General features: G+C 37.3%; 1 protein-coding gene and 1 long non-coding RNA gene across 2 annotated transcripts in view; both read right to left on the bottom strand.

Annotated features, from left to right (window-relative positions):
- The window catches only part of LOC138059874 (leucine-rich repeat-containing protein 74A-like), a 32096-nt gene that overhangs the window by 7269 nt on the left and 6182 nt on the right, over positions 1-18645 (bottom strand). Inside the window, exons 4-12 of the mRNA XM_068905523.1 lie at positions 14521-14769; positions 13565-13627; positions 7147-7256; positions 6955-7062; positions 3954-4047; positions 2694-2824; positions 1439-1525; positions 567-682; positions 282-360 (exon numbers count right to left, since the gene is read on the bottom strand). Of these exons, the coding sequence (XP_068761624.1) occupies positions 282-360; positions 567-682; positions 1439-1525; positions 2694-2824; positions 3954-4047; positions 6955-7062; positions 7147-7256; positions 13565-13627; positions 14521-14769 (1037 nt within the window). The remainder of the gene's footprint in view (positions 1-281; positions 361-566; positions 683-1438; positions 1526-2693; positions 2825-3953; positions 4048-6954; positions 7063-7146; positions 7257-13564; positions 13628-14520; positions 14770-18645) is intronic.
- LOC138059875 (uncharacterized) lies at positions 7264-12520 on the bottom strand. Its single transcript, XR_011134265.1, has 3 exons — positions 11978-12520; positions 11639-11744; positions 7264-11092 (listed from the first exon to the last, which is right to left on the bottom strand). It is a non-coding gene; the product is annotated as an uncharacterized lncRNA (long non-coding RNA).

Below are 18645 nucleotides of genomic sequence, written 5' to 3'. Positions count from 1 at the left end.
ACAATAATAATATTAATAATAATAATAATAATAATAATAATTATTATTATTATTATTATTATTCGAATAAAACTGTTTAAAAATATATCTATAAGTATATAAAACAATCACAAATCTAAAAAACTATTCCCAGTAATAATAAAAATGTATATATAAAAGTTATAGAACCTAGATTTTCGCAAGGCATCTATCTAATTCATCTATCTATTATTATTAATCTATTCTTATCTATCTATTATTATTAATCTATCTATTATTATCATTATTATTTATCACCTCACCTTAAGAACTTTAAGGTTTGGGTGTGCAGCAATGCCTAGTGCTAACTTCTGTGTAGCCAATAAACCAATCCTGTTATTACTGGAAAAAAGGGTAAAATGTATTCTTTATAAACATACCATCGTCGTGCACACATAACAATAGATGCTCAACTGGAATCAGGTATTGATCAAACCTAGGAATATCTGACCAAACAAAGACATTTGAGCCCAAACGAAGACAGCCTAAGAAAACTTGTAATCCAGTACATATACAATGTAAACACCAATGCCTTGCTTGTCTTTTACCTGATGTCCAAAAATTCTAATGCTTCATTCTTCTTTAAAAATCTTCCCAGTGCCACACATCCCAGCAGGGACAGTCCATTCCAGGAGATATTTAGATGAGACAAACAATCATTTGTCTAGAAAACAAATTGGAAGTCACTGTCAGTGTAATACCAATAAAATGACCACAAAACACACTAAAAAGGTAAAGTCACTTTATTTAACGATGGTACATGTAGTTTCCTTCTGCTACGAGGCTGGTATCAATCCAAGCCAACCGTGCACCCTTTACAGTGCTGGAAATAATTTTTCTTTATTCAGAGGACATACCGGTATGTCCTTTCAAATCTTCCTTCTGGTCGGACATTTGACAAATTGGACCGGACATAATTATTTTATTGACTGACTTGTAACACCTTGAAGAAGACTCAAGATGTGCTGGTGACATGTTCGGTCATCGTGTCCGATCATAATGTGAAATTGGCCGGACATTTTCAACATTTGGTCAGACAATGTCCGATGACCGACTGTTATTTCCAGCACTGCTTTACCCCCCTCCCCCCTCCATTGGTCAGTGGTCCATTTTACAGGTATTTAAAGCTACAGCTACACAAATCAGAGGAAAGTCGAAACAGGCATTGAAGTCATTGAGAATTGAACTTGCAACCTCTGGCTGTTCAAGACGTGCACCAGTCAATTGAACTTTGCCTGCTCCTGAAAACTGAGACATCAATTTGTCAGCTATGCCTGCTCTTAAAAACTGAAATATCACTGCATTACACTTGTCTATGAAAAAGATAATCTGAGACACTTTGTAACTAAAGATACCACTTACCATGTCAGCTATCTCTTTCAAATATCAACCTGACAACAATATCAATTGAGTAACTAACCTTCAAACCTTGTGCCATGCCGACTGCACCTTTAAATCTGATTGAATTCCAGCTGACATCCAGGTGTTTTAAGCCATAGTTCATACCCTAAAAGGGCCAAATTTTCACTTTCATATTCTTCTCTCATATACTTTAAATTCTAAACCATTTCTTCAAGTTCACATTTTTAAACGTACATCGCATATGAGAATTCTAAGAAAATTTCTTCGTAATATTGGTTTTTTTTTGCTGCCCATTCATTTCCTCGTTTATATTGTCAAATCAAAATCAAAGTTAGGTAAAACTTTCTTCACGCTTAGGAAAATTAAACTCTTTCAAGTTTGGCATTCTTGAGTGCATGCCAAACTTAAAAATCCTTGCAAATTTGACCAAACTGTAGCTTAATGCAGCCTAGCTACAGCAGTACATGTATACTTGTATTTAGAGATAAACTCCTTAGTTAATTTTTAATCTGACATTAGTTTATCGGCTCTTGAACAACCGAGCCCAGGACAAAGTATTGTAGACTAAGCTAAACTAAACAGAGTATTTATGGTTTAGTTTTAAATTGCCAGTTTAAACGTATGTGGTTTTCCTTTTCCTTTTCTTGGATAGCAATACATATGGATTATTGACCAAGCGTGAGGTCAATATGGCTGGATAATGGCCAAATTCTTTTTTTGCGTGTTTATGGACCGAGACAAAGTCGAGGCCAATATCCAGCCAACTTGACCGAAAAAGCTTGCTCAATAAAGGATTTATTACGTGGCATAAAACACCAAAAAATTATTTTTGATCTTGTGGGAACAAGCGAGAAATCCTGAGAGGGCAGTATATCTCCATCTTGCCTGCTCGGGTAGCCAATCACAGCACAGGATTTGGTTCATCTTGCCTGCCCATGGAGCTAGTCATATAATAATATTTCATTATAGGAAAAAAATTGGGAGAAGGTGTGGCATAGTGACAAAATTTCACTTTTTGCAAATTTGTTTAAACTTTGATTCCTGGACTTGGTGCCATACATGCAACAACTGGATTACGTTTGTTGGTTCTTCATCATGTTCCTTTAGGATAATTCCTCTGAACACACTAGTCTTTCCCTTTGCCAAAAAATTTAAAATGACCTTCATTCTTAGTCTCTCATTTATAGAATTCAACGTGCGCTTGGCAAGATAAACAACATGTAAACTTATGGGAATTTGCATCAGAGCCAACCTTTTACTCATGAAACGAAAATAAATTTGACATTAAATATGCTACACTGGACATAACTTACCAGCCCAGCTCCCAAGTAAATCCCTCCCATCTCTCCAATTTCATTGCAGCTGAGATCCAAGTGTGTTAGTGTACGGTTTTCTTTCAAGGCTTCAGCAAATGCTTTGGCATCTTTGTCTGTTAAGTGGTTTGCTAGAAAGAAAATATGTAAACCTTGGCCCAGTTGTTCAAAGCATGATTAAGGATGGTGCCTACTAATTAAAAGGTACTTTTATGCGGCTTATAAATATGCGGGAAAAACAGATCTTAGAAAGTGTTATTGAAATCCAAAAAGAAATTTGGTGTTCTTTTCCAAAATGAAGCTTAACAATAATTATTATCTCTGAAACATGAATGGTTCATTACCGCCAATTATCTTTTTGAATACCAAGAGCACTTGCTTTGTTCTCCTTTCTCTGCATAGTTTTTAGCCACCCAAAAATATCCATGTATTGGTAAGCACCACCCATAGAAAACCCAAGTATCTTGAGATGCGCAGAACATATGGACGATAACAACAGTAGTCACAGTCCTTAATTAAGCTGATTCATGGATTATGGAAAACGTAAATTGTAGTCCATTTTCTGATCAAAAAAAGTTTCCACAAGATTGTTAGCCTCTAAAATTGAGTAGAATTTTGATTTCATTTAGCATAAAAATTACATGGTTAAGGATTTTTGGTAGGGCAAAATTCAAGCCTGGGTTAGTATTTAATTGCTTCAGGATTAGTGATACCGTTAACTGGTTTTTGAACAACTAGGCTCTTGACAGTAATTTTGTGACCACAATTTTTGATACTTTTAAAGCATTTTACAAAACTGGTCCGTAACTCTTAAACCTTTACTGGTTTTATTTTTGGTGCAGATAGAGTGGTTTTCAATTGAGTGTGGAAAGTAATTAGTGAATTACTTTGGTTTATGATTACTTCACTCAGTGATTGGTTCAAAGTTCTCGCGCTATTTTTTCAACCAATCAGAAGTGAAACCAAAACCAATCGTGGCTCGCGCGTGCACATTTTCCCGCGCTTTGTGTCGGCTATGTGTAATTACTTCAAGTTTTGATTGGTTTACTGGATTGTCTCCGTCCTTTTTGATTGGCCAAAGTAATTACTTTGGTTTTAGTTTTACGACACTCATTTGAAAACCGCTCTATCAAACACTGCTTAACTATTGTAGTTGAATTTGAAAAAGAAGCAAACCATATCACAGTTGAACTGTGATGACTAGTAGAATAAACAAAAATAATAAATCCTTTGCACAATAAAACTTGTATAGTCACCCACATTTTAAAACTAGCTTCAGCAGTGATGTGTTCTTCAATAACACTTTGGCTAAAGCCACTCCCCCATCTGAGCGTAAGAAATTCTCAGACAAGTTCTGACAAAGAAAGAAATACATAAAAATCACCCTTGAAAAACAACATTTTAGCCTTGCTTAAGTTCAATTCTACTCATTGTAACGACAACCTTGAGGTCAATGTAAGTGTGATAAACAAAGCATAATGAGATCCATACCAATCAATTAGTGAAATGATCACAATCAGTGATTGGTCAGTTGTGTGATGATTTTCAGTTTGTATAGTAAACTATTACTAGTAATACCAAGAACTAGAAGATAAAATATTAATGTCATTGACAATTTCACTGATGATCTCATCCATATTTGGAGACACTGTTGAATACTCTCTTCAAGGAAAAAGTTCCAAAGTATAGAGGAATAAAAATGATCATTGATTTGGTTGGTCTATGCCAGAAGTTTAGCACTCAATTGGTTTAGTTTGTTTACTCAGTTCTGATCAGAATTCTTTTAATTACGAGTGTCACCTTTCAAGTCACAAATTATGTACAGTATGTCATAAATATAAAAGTTTATGATAAGGGACTGGTCAAAAAGTATGGGGGGGGGGGGGCTGGGCCAGAGCAGGAAGGGGGTGGGTCATCAGTTTTTGAGCCTTTAGCAAGAGGTGGGTCGTTCGATTGTCAGTGACCCATTGGGGGTGGGTCATCCTATTTTAAACAGGAATAGGCACATTGTTAAGTAAACATTTTTTTAATGATCGAGGGTTTGATTCTGTTGAAATAGCTAACAATAAATTTAAAGCATGGCAGCTTTAATGACGTACAATTTTATCGTTGTTCGTAAAATACACTGTTAAACCGAAATTAAAATCACAAAAAAGAAATCTCTCTTTTGTCTCTTTTTGTTAACAAATACAAAAATTATATAGTAAAAAATGAATGTGCTTTTCACTACAATGTTGTTCCTTCTGCAGGACTACAATTACAAAGTACTAAAATAATTCTTGGATTATCACCAAGAACTGTTTTATATTATAATAATAATAATAATAATAATAATAATAATGATTCTCGTTAGTTTTACATGCTTTTGTATCTGGTTAAGAAACAAACCTAACCGTAAATCAACACCACCACAACTTCATAAACAAATGTGGTATAACTGATTATATAACAAAAAAAATCTTTTATCAGGGGGTGGGTCATGTAAGTTTCAGCCTTCATTTAGGGGTGGGTCAAATAGTTTTGTGCCAAAAGTAAGGTGTTTTTACCTGCCACATTTCCAATTGCTCCGGCCTACCCCCACCTATACTTTTTGACCAGTCCCTAAACGTTGTCTAAATATAACTAAGAGTTTTAATTTCCAGGTCTAGAAGTTACCAAGAGGTCAGCATGTTTGTTAAGAGATGGAAATTTCAAAATTAGGAAAGTCAAAGATTCCAGAAAACCTTTGCAATAAAATTACCTTAATTTAACAAACCTGTCAGCATTTTGAAAGCTCAGATCTTGTTGATATTAAGAATGATTACAACAGAAATATCAATGATACCTAAATTGAAGACTGAAAAAAAAGTTCAATTATTGGAGCATCAACTGTCTTATTATCATCAATGTTCTCAATCCCTCCAAAGGACTGAATTAAGTTTAATTGGCTCAGGTTTGGTCACATCTTTGCACCTTATAAGTCAGAGAGAATAATAATAATATTATTATTATTTATTTATTTATTTCCTGTAATACGTATATTCTACAGTTATTCATCACTTTTCTTATACTTTAAATATTTAAATATTAATTATTGAAGTCGTTTTTTTCTCACATTCAACATATTTTATACAGTGGTTTCAATATGTACATTGTGAACTGACAGTCGGTTAAAAGTGTCATCTACTTCACTCCAAGAAGTCAGCTATGCTGTAGTTAAAAATTTTTCTTGGTTAAGAATTAATTTTTTCAAACTAGTTTGTTTTTTACTTTACTTTGTTCAGATTATGATAATTAATGTCTATCAGACAGGGTTTGAGCCAGGCTGCGCCACTGCGCCAATCCCACGCTGATATTGTCCCCTAAAAAAAACAGCCAAGGGGACAATTTCTCCCCTTCAAAATCTGGGGGAAAAACTCAGAAGGAGGCACAGAGGAAGAAATACAGTTCAGTACAAAAATTACAAGCTGAAACACAGACTGTGGGAGGAATTTGATCGCATGTTTTCTTTTCAGTCACGCTCAGACTATTGAGCATGTACGTCTCTTGCTCAACCAAGCGTGAAGAATCAAGTGTCACAGTGAAAACATATTTGTATTATAGATAGCTTTTTTGCTTTAAATGGAGGCCAGATTGAATCAGAGAAAAAAAATACAGAAGAACAGTGCACTAATGAGGAAGAAACAGATGAGGGTCTAGAAAACTTGGTTCCGAGATAACATATGGCTGCGCTTTGAAAAGGAGGCAATAATCCCCTATTTTTGTCTGAAATCTGAAAAAAACAAACCCCTTTGCATCTGGAGTACATGTATAAAGCATAGTCATTGATTCTCGGTTTAAATAATAATAAATCGGCGGGTCTAATTTGCAGGTCACAGGTCGCAGGTTGCAGGTCATTGTTTCACCAAAACAGAAAGTATCCTAAATATTCTTAAAAGCTAACCTTGATTAGCTTTTAGGCCTAACATTAGCTTTTCTGAATGTTTAGGATACTTTCTGTATTGGTGAAACAATGACCTGCAACCCGTGACCTGCAGATTAGACCCGCCGCTTACATGTAAATAGCCAACTGGTTTGCCTCTGGCCAGTTGGGATTCTTAACAGTTGTTGTTGTTCTGTTCCGTCGTTTCGTTAACTGTGTTCCATTGGCCCTGAAAAGCCCCAATGGGGAGCGGTCAATTAAGTTTGTATTGTATTGTACTATTCTGTAACTTCCAAGTGACTGACTTTACAGTGCCTCCAGAAAGTGTGCAGACACTTTCTACATTCAATAGGTACTTACAATCTCTGTAATAAAACAGTTATCCAGCAACATATTTGCAAGTGCAATGGCACCAGCTGATTCAATGTAGTTATCCGTCAAATCCAACTTCTCGGTGAAAGTGTTTTTCTGAAACATAAATGAATCAAGATCAAACAAAGACCTTCTCCATGGGTCTCAAATACAGGACTGGTTGGATTCTTCTGTACTTACAATGAGTGCTTTAGCAATGGGAAATGTTCCCTGAGATCCAAGACCATGATGTTTCATTACTATTTCTTTACAGTGAAATCGGTCACAAAGATAGGACACAGGTACAAGCTCTGAAAATGGAAAATAACTATGAGAACATAGGCAAATAAGTAGCAGCACAAACTTTTAGTGTGCCAATTTAGGGCTGCAGAAAGAGGAATTGGCCGGTCATTTAGGAACCGTGAAACTGCAAGAAAAAAAAAAACACCTAAAACTGCGAATCTGTAAAAAAATCTTGATCAAAACCAAAAACCACACACAAAGTCATAAACTGATCAGAATAAAATTACATGTATTTACACAGCCCAAAAAGATGAAATAAAGTGGTGACACACGCATTAGAAGGGGAAGAATAGATTCCAAATAAAAAAAACTGATTGTACTATATTTTTGCCAGTGAAAAAGGAAAAACAAAATATGCAACAGAAACCAAAACCTGGAAAAACAAATTTTTTTGTGTCAAAATGGAAAGCCTCATCTAAATAAGTATTGTCCAAAATCACAAACTTTAACTTCCCCAAGCCTGCAAGCAAGCTCTCTCCAATTAAAGCGAGGTGGCGCAGGGAGAGGAGAGCTTGCAACGATCACTGTAGAATTTTCATTTCCACTTTCCTGGGAGAAGCGAAATGTCATCGGCTGAAAAATGATGTCCTGTTGATTGATGACATCCCAGGCTGGTTTTGCACAAATTTATCATAGTGATGCTTTTGGCATAACACTTCCAGTTACATGTATGTCGGCAAGTGCTAAGCTTACTCCGACAAAAAAGCGGGGTGAGGAAGAAAACCACTTTCTCCTTCTGTAAAAGATTACTGTCGACTGTGCTGGTGTTATGGATACACAATTGACCACAAATCATTCACAGCATCACAACATTTATATTAAACAATTTATCTGACAATCAGTTCAGAAAAAAAGATATTTACAGTGCTCCTGTGATAAAAAAAATCACTTTTTTTTTTCTTCAGATTTTGAAAGTGTGTTTGCTTAACACCTGACTGGAAAAAATTTTGAGCTTTGACTTTTATGCAAAGGAAGTTTACTTTGAATGTAAGTTTTGGATTTCACGGTCTGCCACTACTTACGTTCAAAACTGACTGATTGGAACTCAGATGGTTGGATCCAGGGAAACGTGATGTCAAAGGCTCACTTGCTTAAAATCTTAGCGTGTGAATACAGCTTATTATATTTGCATTTAACGCTAGTTTAAAAGCCTGAAAGCCCAAATTCCTGTACTGCATATTAATTCTGCAGCTTACAAATGAATTTAATTTCTTAAACTAGTGAGCCTTTGACATCATTTTCTCCTTGATCCAGCTCCCTCAAGATCTTAAAGTTAGCAAGGGCGGATCTAGGGGAGGTGCACTGGGTGCATGTGCACCCCCCTCGGTTACCCAAAAAACTAACGTTTTAGTTAAAAAATTCTAAAATTTACAAACGAAATAAAAAACCTAAATACACTGTAACAGACAGCGGTCCGTTGTGCCTTAAAACTGCTAGTTTTCGGAGTTTTGGCGGAATAAATTGTTGCCAGAAGTGAATGCTTGCCAATTAGTTAGATCTTTTGCACCGCAAGTTTGCTTTCGTAGCAAATAATAATTCTTCCTAGTAATATAAGCTTAGCTAAAAAACGGCAAAGCGAATTAAGCTACTAGAGGATATTAAAAGCACAAAAACTGCATTATGTTAGATTTTTATTTGCCTCATCTTTTACAGATTTATCATACTACAGCCCTAACCCTCTTAAAATCATGTATTATACATTGTCTAACATATAAAGATTGGGCTTCCAGTGCATTTCCGTCTGACATGTGCACCCCCCTAGCCAAAATCCTAGATCCGCCCTTCGTTAGTGATGCACACCATTAAAATTTAATACGAAAATACATTTAAAATTTATAGTTGTCTTTATGAAATCAAGGCTTGAAACTTTAATTTGGTCGCTTAATGTTAAGTTGACATAGTTTTGAAATTCAACTAGAAAAATAAGAATTGATTTTTTGGTCACAGGGGCATTGAATTTATCAGCTCTTTTATTTTTAATTTTTGTAAGGGCCAGAAGAATCAGAGAAGACTGGGCTAGATATATAATAATTTTATGGGAATCAACAATATTACTTCCACAGGTCACACAAAATTCGAAGTTAACAGTGACTGTCCCAATGCGATAAAACCATTGAGACTACCTTTTACCAGTACAGGTTTCCACTATATGGCGAGCGCTCATCCACAACAATCAAGCGAACACTGATGTGCAGGATAGATGAAGAATCCTTTAACATTACATACTCTGGCGAAGTGGACACAAGCTGAACCGTGCAAAATTGCAGTTCTTTGATGCCTTTAATGTGACATTGCCTCGGTCATTTGGTCTTTGATTATTTTATTTGATGAGCAAATGATGAGTGTACAAGGATATGACGATATTGCAGTGTCAGTCTTTATTTCGAGTAGTTCTATTTTTTTGGGCTAACAAAACACTGGAATATTAAGCCATATAATGTGTATTGTGTATGTTCTATGATGTTGTGTATGTCTAGTTATTGTGATGTCCCGTACATTTGAAACTACCTTCAAAGAGCTAGCTGCTAGCTCGAAAACCTTACAGTTATCTAGCTGCTAGGGATTTCCTTCTATGTGATAATATTTACATGTAGTTTAAATTGTAATTGAATATTCTGTGTTAAGTTGCTAATTATTTAATAAGTTTTACAAACCATGTAATGAAAATGTGAAATAAAGTGTTTGTGTTTGTGTTTGTTATTTTCTGAGATATAACTAGATGCCTGAAGTACTTGTAAATGTATATACCCAGCTCCATATCGTCCGCAATGTTGCCCAACACCAAGTTTGCGTGCTTTGTGGGTGGAAATATATGAAAATTCCACAGTGATCATTGCAAGCTCTCCTCTCCCCATCCTGCCTTGCTTTGGAGAGGTTGCTCGCAGGCTAAACTTACCCTAAAACTACATGTCAGTACCAGATTAAATTAGTTCTTTAAACAATTTGAAAAGCAAGTCAATCTAATCACATGTAGACACTTTTACAACATCAAAATTATGGACATTGCCCGTACGGAACGAGCAGATCTGTTTATAGTCTGCTACAGATCTGCTGGCACATCTGTAGCAGATCTGCAGACAATCTACAGATGATCTACAGATTATCTGCAGATCATCTGCAGAATGTCTGCAGAATATCTGCAGAATGTCTGCAGAGCGTCTGCAGCGATGATCTGCAACAAGTCTGCAAATTTGCAGACGCTCTGCAGACGACAGCCTATCCGGTTTAAAAAAAGCCCACAAAATGCACCAATCAAACAACGTTTATTTAAAAGACAGAGAGAGGAAGTCGGTCTGTTATTCATCAAAAGTAAACGATTAATGCTGATAGATACGCAAAATAATATCACCAGCAGGAATTTAAAGTATTTTCTTAGCGTGACATTTTCAACGCATTCCAATGAATTAAAAAAACCCTGGAGTAGCAACCACTGCTTTCAAGAATCTAAGCCTCGCGTAGACTGCGAGCAACGAGGGAACTTGCTCGCAGGCTAGGCTTTGCATGCTTTTTTGGTTTGCTTGGCAGGTTATTTACAGAAACGAGATCGAGTAAACTAGATACTGCCCACAGTCTTTCAGAGTTCTCCAGAACCACTTGTAATTTTTGCGGTGTTTGGTGTGATTCGTTATCCTCGCCGCACCGCAACACTGATACACGGCGTCTGCAGGCAGAAATTACAAGTCCGAACAGCGATTTCATGTTGTTCGATTCTTCCAGATTCAGCTGTAGGTGGCTGTTCTGCTGGAGGCGCGAGTTCGCCCGACGTCTTATTTCTTGGGAAGAGACGAACAGGGTGTTGGTGGCGTAGGACCATCTTCTTGCGGCACGGCAAAACGTTTGCGGCCTGGAAATAAATAAAGGAATTTTTTTTTTGTGGACGAACAGCAAGAAACTGGCAGAATTGTGCAACCACAGTGGAAATACTGTATTAGGAATCTGCTGTGTTTTTTTTTTTTTGATTCTTGCTGCTAGAAGTGCGATGTTCTGTATAGGCATTTTGTCTAGTCTCTGAGCATCATACTCAGTGTACATTTACGGTATTGCTATAGTAGTCAATTTATATATATTCCAATGGGAAAACCTCCATACATGCGATAAAATGAATGAGTAATTAGATTTTGCCGGAAACAGGATCAAGGATGACATAACCTCAAACTAAAGGGCATCAAGTTTCAAAGTGATGTTCGTTGCAAAGGTGGCGCGCTTTTCGGAAATAATAGTGAAATAAATAATGTAGCTAAGGAGAAGAACGGAAGGTAACTGGAATCCTTTACCAAAGAATTAAAGAAAACTCCCTCGCGCACACAGTGCGAAGAGGATACGGGTAGGTAAATTAAAAGACGAAATAAAATCTAAAACAGGAAGGAAAATCGTGATAAATAGCATTTACCTTCTCCAGATAGCACTGGACTTATGGAAACAACTTCACAGTTTTCTTGCTGCCTAAGAAGACAGAGAATATCATCCTCTTGATGCTCCGGTATCTCAACAGTTAACTACAATAAAAAAGCGAAAGCAAAAAGGTTTTCAGACAAGGCACAAAACGGTGAGGTAAAATGAATAACTTGACAAAAATATAATTCGGCTCAAGCATTCTTAGTCAATGATAGCCTGCGTAGCATGGGCGGTTTTGGTTGCTAAGTCATAAAGGCGGACGAGGGCAGAAAAACCGCCCGGCTCGACAAAACCGCCATGCTACGCAGGCTAAGTAAATGACCGTTGTACTCACCCTCACTCGTTTTGCTGCAGTAGATCCAAGCATTTTTTTTACCCTTGTCTTCGTCTAAAATCATCTGCAAGTCGCTAGCCGTGATCCTTGGTCTACGATGTTAACGGGTCGAGGTCTCGAATAAACCGAGTACGAGTGACAGCTCCCCCAGTCCAAGGTTCCTTATATAGGCAGAAAATGTGACGTTGACCCTCGGAACTCAGTCACTCCTTGATTATCGTGTTATACCACAAGTGTTTTTACCGCTATCACGCGACGTTTTTACTGACAAGTTGACTATGTCTATGTTTCCAAAGGGATAAGAAAGTAACGACTCAAACTTTCAAAGCCACAAAAACTTTTAAAAATGGAATGATTGCAGATTTTAATGATCTTATTTTGAGATGGATTACGCCACTAATCAAGTTGAGCATAGTTAATCCCCTGCACTAAAATTGAAGCATGTTGAACTTCAAAGATAATGATACTTGAGAAGGGAAACTTCCTTAATTAAGGCCGTTTACACGACAGAAAAATTTGGTTGCGGACCGGTCAAAAAAGCGGTACGGACTCATAACTTTTGTAAAGGAACACTGGAGTTTCTGCAGGGCCATAGGCGCCTATGGCCCTGTGAAAACTCCAGTGTTTCTTTACAAAATTTATGGGTCCGTACCGCTTTTTTGACGAATCCGGCCCCAAATTTTTCTGTCGTGTAAACGGCCTTTTAGTGCTCATGGGTCCGTAGCTTATTGAATGTCCAGAAAAGTGATCAGATCTGAGGAGCGCCGGAGTATTTTCGATTTCAGCGTCGGCATGACCTTCACGTCAATCACGACAACTGATAAGAAAAACATCTCATGATGTAGGCAAGAAAAATAATCACAGTACAGTAAGTTAACCATCTTATTGCACTTTTTATGATTCATCCACGTGTTGACTTCAACTTTCGTATCGTTGTTCTATCAACACTGATATGTCGATCGATCAAATGTTTTTCCCTGAGCGTTTGGAACTGAGAATTTGACACCAATGCACCCTGCAGTACTGCTCTTAAATTCTATTGAAAGAATGTGTCAGGTATGGGTGCCTAATTGCTATATAATAAGGATTAATTAAGGTTGAAAGAGTATTTATCCTTTCATTTAAGTGTTCAATCGACGTAACATTTGATTTACTAACACGTTGTATGTAAGTGGCTGACCATTTATAAGCCTCTTTATACTAACGCATTTTAAATTTTCGACTATCGTTTTATCTGTACAATCGAATTATTTTATTTATCTCAAAACACACCAGTAATGACTGATCCAACTAAGGTTTATACCGAAGTCACAATACAATGATGATCTATCGATCCGGTTTTTGGGCTTCAACGTGTTGCAGATCATCTGCAGACGCTGCAGATAATCTGCAGATCTGTTGTTAGTCTGTTTTTCGTCTGCAGTCTTAACATAGCAAAGTGTATTCAAGCTCAGCGTCTGCAGTAGACTGAAAACAGACTCTGCAGACGATAAATTAGTCTGCAGATGATCTGTTTTTGTCAAAACAGATCTGTTGCAGATCTGTTGCAGATCTGCTGCAGATCTGCTCGTTTCGTACGGGTGGTACCTTTCTCTTTGCACAACTTGTGGTATAAATTTTTCCCTGATGGGTCAAATGCCCTTTTTGTCACTGAAAGAAACAATGAATCAGCACTTGGTCAATATTCAGGATGCCGGTAGCTGCAGGCATGATCATCGCAAACTGTTAGTTCTTTATTATATAAAACAAATAGATTCCATGTTGCCATGCGTCTGTTCAGTAATACATGTAGATCACAGAAAACATCTAAACGTGGTAAGAACATCAGCGACACACCCAGCTATCGCCTCACATGCCACTTTTTTTATCCTACGCATTTTGATGTCATGTGCATCTATTACCGGTACTGAGCAGAGACAGTTGTCAAATGCACAGCAACATGGAATCTACCAGTATTTGTTAAATAATGCATTAGTAACATTGTCTTTTAATGAAAAGATTAGCAAACAAAAGGTATCTTCAATATTTGCATGAAATTTATTTGATCAACTGATCAAGTAAATTTTAAGTTTCAATCGCCTGATGACTGCACTCTGACAAGGGTGGTGTCATCAACATTTCTGATGGCTTTTCTCTGGTTTTTGTCTTTGGACCACACAAGTGGTGCAGACTTGATGAGAGGGGCATTGAAAAATGCACTATTTCAGCACTCAAACAAAATCATTCAAAAAAACTCATGAGCCTATCAAAACATCGACAAAATGTCACATGCATGAGCTTTAAACCCGATAAAACACCCCTCATTAGAATTCTTCTTCATAAAGAATAGTGGTGAGGCCTGGCTTGTTTTTCTTGTATGCTAATATCTTCCCAACACATTTTGAACCTTTGTTCAGACTCCCAAGGGACATATTTTTAGTGGAATGTGTTTAATCAGCAAGTGTTTTATCAGGACTAAAAACACTTGGCTATGACTGGTAAAACCCAATTAAACATTACAGTAACTGCTTTTTTTTTAAACAGTAAATAATCATCACATATACCCGGGAAGTCCTCCTCCAGATCTGTTTCATAATCTGAACTTGCATCACACTCCAACAGGTTCTGAAAAGAAGGTGATGCAATGGTATTTGGTTTTTCTTCATCAGCAGCTGAATCTGTGACAGACACCATGGTTGAAACAGAGCCCGGAATAAGTGCACCAGCATTGAATCCTGTGCGTCTTCGTGGAATAGTTTGCCTCACTCTGTCTTGTGAACTCTTCAGCAATGCTACATGTGTTGACTGGTTTTCTGGAATAGAGAGATCAAAATTTCTCAGCATGTTTTTGTGGCCATAATAATTATAAAATAAATGAAAATAATTATGACAATATTATTATACCACATTTACCCATGTATAAGTCAACCTTTTATGATCTCAAAAGAAGCTCCAAAAATTGCCCTCGACTTATACATGGGTCAAAAAATCTAGAGACAAGTTCCAGCTGAATAACTCATTCAGAATTAGCATAATTATTAAACTTTGATACTGTATATAAACAAACACAGTGGGACAGGTCGGTTTTTGATTTAGCGACAAGAGACTTAAAATGTAAGCAATCCCTGCTGAAATGAAAAAGGAATTGTCCAAGTCTAAATGGTAAAGATACTCACCAGGTGAGCACAAATTTGACATAGAGACTTTAAATAATTTTCCGTTATCAAAGGCGGAAAGCTCAAAAGACAACTCTGTTTCTTACAAACATTCAACTACTTTGTAACCTGGCACAATACATCGCGTTTGCATGCAGGAATTGTCATTTGCTAGTTTGTAAGGACTGTTTTTTATTGTTACCCTGTACATACTTGGCTAATTAAAAGGCTTTTCAAAACTCCATTGTGTTTCCGTTCGAGTTCTTGTTTTGTTTGTCACGTGAGAGAACCAAGTTTTAACATGTGTGGACCAATTAAAATAAGCATGTTTCACATCATTTTTCAAGTCATTTTCAAAGATTCTTCTTCTGTGCTTGTCCTCTAAAGCCCTTTCTACACTGTACTGTACACGTATCTCGAAGCAACGAAAAAGGTTAGTTTGGGGTTTGCATGTTCAATGTTATGAGGGCTTTTTGAAACCCAAGGACAAGATGCCTTGATGCACAAGTGCTGATCAGAACCAACTAAAACACTTGGTTTTAAAATTCATGTTTTCATAGACTTGCTGTAATTTTTTCATGTATCCACAGTTCCTGAAGTTAAGTTTAAATTTAACTCACAAATTAAGAAAACTTCATTTTTTGCAATCAAAAATGGGGGTTGACTTATACACAGGTAAATACGTAATATGAATTAAACACTATGCACCTAATAGTAACCTTACATATAAGTATGTCATATATGTGTATCCAGTAATGAAGCCTGGTGTGTAACGATTGTGTGACAAATGACTCCAATAAGCTGTTTCTGTAAAGCTTTAACAACATGTATGATCTCTAGAAACTTTCCAACAAATAGGTGCCACGGTTGACATCCCTTCTGCAACAGCCAACTGAAGTAAACCAAACCAACCCTCTAATTAATTTAAGTTAATCTTACTAATCCAGAGGAATGAATATTTCTGAATTTCAAGCTCACCTGCTGAATAACCTGTCATTTAATATTTTGAATCAGAAATGATCGTAATTAACACACGAAAAGGAGTTGCTTTAGTTAACAAACTTTGGAAATATATAGATAAAGGTATAGTTCAAGGTTAGGGCTTTTCAAAAACTATCGTAAACATTAAATTTTGCATCCTGTCCAAATAAAAAATGTCTATTTGGACAGGATGCAAAATTTGAAGTGCTTTTGATTCTAAATAATATATCTCCTGTCCAATCAATCAATCAATCAATCAAGTTTATTGTCATACATGAGGCATGATTGCCCAGTTGCCCGAGCCAGAGGCTCATGTTTAAAACGTAAGAGTATAAAACTGCACTGGCAGCAACTAGTTACGCATAATACACACAGTTTTCTCTAAGAAATGACCTTTTTACGTCTTTGGGAGAATTGTTCATCATGAAAGCGATAAACTTAGAAATTATTAAATATAAAGATGTAAGAATCACTCATGATGCAAGGGTATCAACATTCTCTGTTCTCTGTCACAGCCAAGTGAGATGAACATCACATAACAGCCTTTCATGACAGTGCATTGTGTTGCATCAGTGCTGTAAAAAACAGTTTTTTATTTTATAACATTAAACAACGCTTTGCAACCATTATTTTCTTGCAGCACATTACTGCAATTAAATCGGCTGCGGCATTTGGTTGCTTTTGTCTTAGCCTCGGTTGCGGTTTTCACCCAGCCTTGGTGATTTCACTGTAAACACTATAGGCAAACTCGAGGTCTTACACTTGGCTGTGGATGCCATCTCATGCCATGCTACCAGCCCCACAAACCCTGATCTGATGATTCTATCAGACAACATCACAGCCATAGGTGACCTGATCATCTGTCCCCCATTGGCCCTTATCAGACACCCCTTCCTAGCTAGTATCTGTAACAAACAGGCACTGCAAAACTCACAGTATTGACCACCTGCAACATCATGATGGCAGTCACCTGGGACAAAGTAAATTTGGAAATAACAAGTGACCCTGAGTCTGCCAACCTATCCAAGCTTGCCTCAGTTTTGTCATGATGAGTTACCAACAACTCTCCAGGAATATTACCAGTTCCGTGAACATCTATAATTTAAAGTGCCCCTTGGATGAAAATCTTTCCACATTTTCGAGTAGAATAATTATTTTATTACTCACTTTATGAAATTTCAGTGCTTTACGAACATTGAAAGTACTTTTTTCCCCGACCGTTTTTGTTCGTGATTTCATGACCCCCATTACTTGGCCTTGTGACCAAACTAGCCAGGAGGCTTGGCTGCAAATTACTAGTAGTGACGTCAGAGGCTCAACATGAAAACTTCACATGGCTAATGTTCATATGGAAATACGGTGAAATTTGCTCTTGATCAGTTTGATCTATTTCATACACTGTACTCTGCTGTGTCGAACTAAACAATGCCGTCAAGTCGCAGTACAGTGCAAGGCTGTAGCATTATCTCAAAACATAGTGCTGGAATTTCTTTGCATTGTGTGGGATCTGTTGGCTTCGATTTGTTCGTACGCACCTGGCAAATTTCGTGCTGTAAGGTATTTTTGTCGCGTGTTCTGAACATTTTAAAGAAAACTGTTTTCAGAGGGTCCTTCACGTTGATGGATCCAAGCGGAATATCCGTCATGCTCATGCTATTCCGACCTGATCGCGTAGAAAGGTACGTATGAACACATGAAATGTTATTTTGTTCTTTACACTGGTTTATAAAAGTTGCATACATTAGAGACAAAAACTGTTCTACAACTGCTGTTTTCGCCATCTCAGAACAGTTGATCTTGAGGATGTTGTATAAAAGGCTAAAGTGTACAAATTTGTTCTGCTGCCGAACTCCTCCATTCTTTCAACACTTTCCATGCAGCATCTGTACTCTTCCGGTTATACAAGAAACTCTAGCGAGCAGTTGGAATATTTGCACCTGAGGGAAAAGTGGGAAAATGATCTAATTGGTATGACAAGGCAAGCAAATTTTCATGGATAGTTCAATGCATGCACATGTCTGAAAGTGAGATTTTGTAACATAGATTGTGTAAATGTGTAAGTTGGTTAAGAGGTATCAAAACCTATAGGTTTCCATGGTATTTAACGCCGGTTAGTGCCAACAACGCTTCGAGCAACCCGGGCCAGGGTGTGATCTCTATGACTGCATGTGCAAGAGTCAACTGTCTTCTGGCCAAGCATCACACTAGTCAGGAATCGTACATGACACCCTCACAACGAAAATGCCCCACCTTATTACCCAACTATATCTCCAGCGTACATTTACCTGTACCCCTTCAGGTGTATCTCTGCCGACGTCTTCCAGCCACTACAAAGGAATCAACTAACTTGTCGTGGTAGACAGATACTCCATTAAGTATTGGCCAAAGGTTCCAAGGGCCTGAGATGCAAATTTTCAACAAATGGCATCCCTGAAGAGTGTGTGACAGGTGATCCAGAATTCAGAGTAGGATCAATATAGCACAAAAATGGGGACCGCATCACCGGGTATCATCAGTGGCTTTCCCACACTCGAACTGCAGGGCTAAAGGCTG

Source organism: Montipora capricornis, chromosome 8 (genome assembly GCF_036669925.1).
Source record: "Montipora capricornis isolate CH-2021 chromosome 8, ASM3666992v2, whole genome shotgun sequence".
Taxonomy (NCBI): domain Eukaryota; kingdom Metazoa; phylum Cnidaria; class Anthozoa; order Scleractinia; family Acroporidae; genus Montipora; species Montipora capricornis.
This window is presented reverse-complemented; position numbering and strand designations above follow the sequence as displayed.